This window comes from Manacus vitellinus, unplaced genomic scaffold (genome assembly GCF_001715985.3).
Source record: "Manacus vitellinus isolate BGI_N305 unplaced genomic scaffold, ASM171598v3 scaffold_86_pilon, whole genome shotgun sequence".
NCBI lineage: Eukaryota > Metazoa > Chordata > Aves > Passeriformes > Pipridae > Manacus > Manacus vitellinus.
Genome location: NW_021940851.1, coordinates 813,579 through 815,942, shown reverse-complemented (window position 1 = coordinate 815,942; position 2,364 = coordinate 813,579). Strand labels below are relative to the sequence as shown.

The 2,364-nt window shown below is 40.1% G+C and overlaps 1 protein-coding gene across 1 annotated transcript in view; it reads left to right on the top strand.

Annotated features, from left to right (window-relative positions):
* DOP1B (DOP1 leucine zipper like protein B) overlaps positions 1-2,364 on the top strand; it is a 46,316-nt gene that overhangs the window by 9,513 nt on the left and 34,439 nt on the right. The window contains exons 3-4 of the mRNA XM_029964947.1: positions 866-1,047; positions 1,157-1,327. Coding sequence (XP_029820807.1) covers positions 866-1,047; positions 1,157-1,327 — 353 coding nt within the window. The remainder of the gene's footprint in view (positions 1-865; positions 1,048-1,156; positions 1,328-2,364) is intronic.

Sequence of the window (2,364 nt, the reverse complement as noted above, 5' to 3'; positions counted from 1 at the left end):
GTGGCAAGCACTGCTGGATTCTTGGATTCTAATTTTTATTACCCATTAAAATCTGCTCATCCAGGGGAGGGAGGGAAGGAAATGAATTGGCTCCCAGTGGCATCTGTGTGTGAACCAGGATGGGGAGATATTTCTATTTACTGTTGTTGAGTCAATTTTATTACCAGAAGCTCTTTTTTAACAGCTGGTTTTGCTGGAAGGTGATGGGTTTTATCTCCTCCTCTTCCTGCTGCCGAGTGTTCAGCATTCAAGTGACTTTGAGGTCATCACTGACCTGGTTTGGGTTTTTTTCCAGGGTTAGTTCCCCTCTCTGCTGGTTTTCCAAAACATTTTCTCAAGCTGAAAACAATTAGGGAGGATAAGACCATGATTCAACCTTGGGGAGAGCCAAGGATTTGCCTGAAAGCATCCCAAACTTCCATCTCTTTGTGTTTGCAGACAGGGCCACTGACCTTCAACTTCTCTCTTTGGTTGTCTCTGGATTAAAGGGACAACTTCTTTACCCTGCTGACATGCCCTGGTGGCTCTAGGAAAGGAGTAACCTTTCCAAAGAAAGGAGATTTTATTTTTTCCCTGGAAACCTGGCCTGTCTGCAGCACTTTGTGAACCATTCCCTGCCCTGAGGATCTTTTACTTGCACATCAGGGCAGTGAGAGTGGTGATTAAACTTACTGATTGTTCATGGCTGCTTCCACATGAAAACTCAAATTCTGCTGTTTCAGTGCAACAAAATTAATTTATGAGAGAAAACTCTTGAATGGATTTAGCTTTTCCCCATGCTAATAGGAAACCTTTGACCTGCAGTCATCCTACACGTCATATTTTTACATTACAACCATTTATTCTCACCTCCTTTCTCCCACAGGCTCTTCAGAGTAACCTCAAATATTCTCTCCTACCAAGAAGGCTGATCATCAGTAAAAGATTATCCCAGTGTTTGCATCCAGCCCTTCCCAGTGGAGTGCATTTAAAGGCCTTGGAAACCTATGAAATCATCTTTAAGATCATTGGGACCAAATGGCTTGCCAAGGATTTATTCCTGTACAGGTAATTTTATTATTTTTTTTGTCCTAAGGCATAAGTATTTCACAGTCTATTTTAATTGACTAATTTTTGTCTTTTCTTTTGGGTGTTTTTGTTTGGTTTTTTTTTAAAGCTCTGGGTTGTTTCCTCTGCTGGCAAATGCAGCAATGTCAGTGAGGCCTGTTCTCCTGGGCTTGTATGAGAAATATTTTCTTCCTCTCCAAAAGTCCCTCCTGCCTGGTCTTCAAGCCTTTGTCATTGGGCTCCTGCCTGGGTTGGAAGAAGGATCAGAAATTTATGACAGGTAATATCTATTATTAAGTGTTAATTTAAAAGCAACAGGCAGTATTTTGTGTTTTTAGGGAATTCTTAAAAAACCTCTCTCAGATTTCTATGCAGAAAAGTGGATAAAACAGCTTCTAAAAGTGGGAAAATGGTGGGTCCCAAAAAGATGTTGAAGCAGAAAAACCCTTTCCCCTTCTATTTTCATCTCAGGAGGAGAAGAGAAGAGAAAAAGGAGGGTTAAAAATAAATATGCTGAGAGAAAGGAATAAAAACTGTTTCTCAAAGCTCCTCTGAACTCCTGAATAATTAACCTGACTCCCCAAACCACTACTCTGCCAATAAATTCGATTTAAATGTCAGAACACAAGAGAGCAGCTGATTTCCTTCCAGTATTTCTGCATCATTTGACTAAATTTGAAGCAGTGAGTTTAATGGGAACTGCAGGTGAACTTCCAAATCCTGGCTTTATACCTTTCTTCCCTATTCTTGGGGGCATCATTTTCCTCTTTGCCTTGAACAGATGGGATCAAAGACAGGAACTGACAATAAACTGTGAGAAATTTATGTTAAAATCCATTAAATGTTACTTTGTGAAGTGCAAAAACTTACAAGGGGAAGCTTTTCTTTAGTTTACTCATTGTAATAGTTCTGCAAGACCAAGATATCTTGTCAGAAGATGCCTTGGATGGATTTTTAAATTCTTCTTCAGTATTGAGGCTGAACATTTTCAGGATCTTCAATATTAAGGATTAAAATTCCATGAGCAGGGACAACCTTCCACTAGACCAGGTTGCTCAGAGCTCCATCCAGCTTGTTCCTGAACAGCTCCAGGAATGGGGAGTTCACATCTCTAATTTTTATTTGTCCAGTGCCTTCAAAATCCAACCTGTTGATTTGCAAAGTACAAATTTTTAGGATAACTTCCAGTTCCCAAACTGCTAAAATTGCCTTTCAGGGTCTGACATCAGCTGAAATTGCTTCCAATTCAGCTTTTCCCAATTCTCACCATCAATGTTTTGCAGCACCTTGGTCAGGGCTTAATGTTTGCAGGTATTT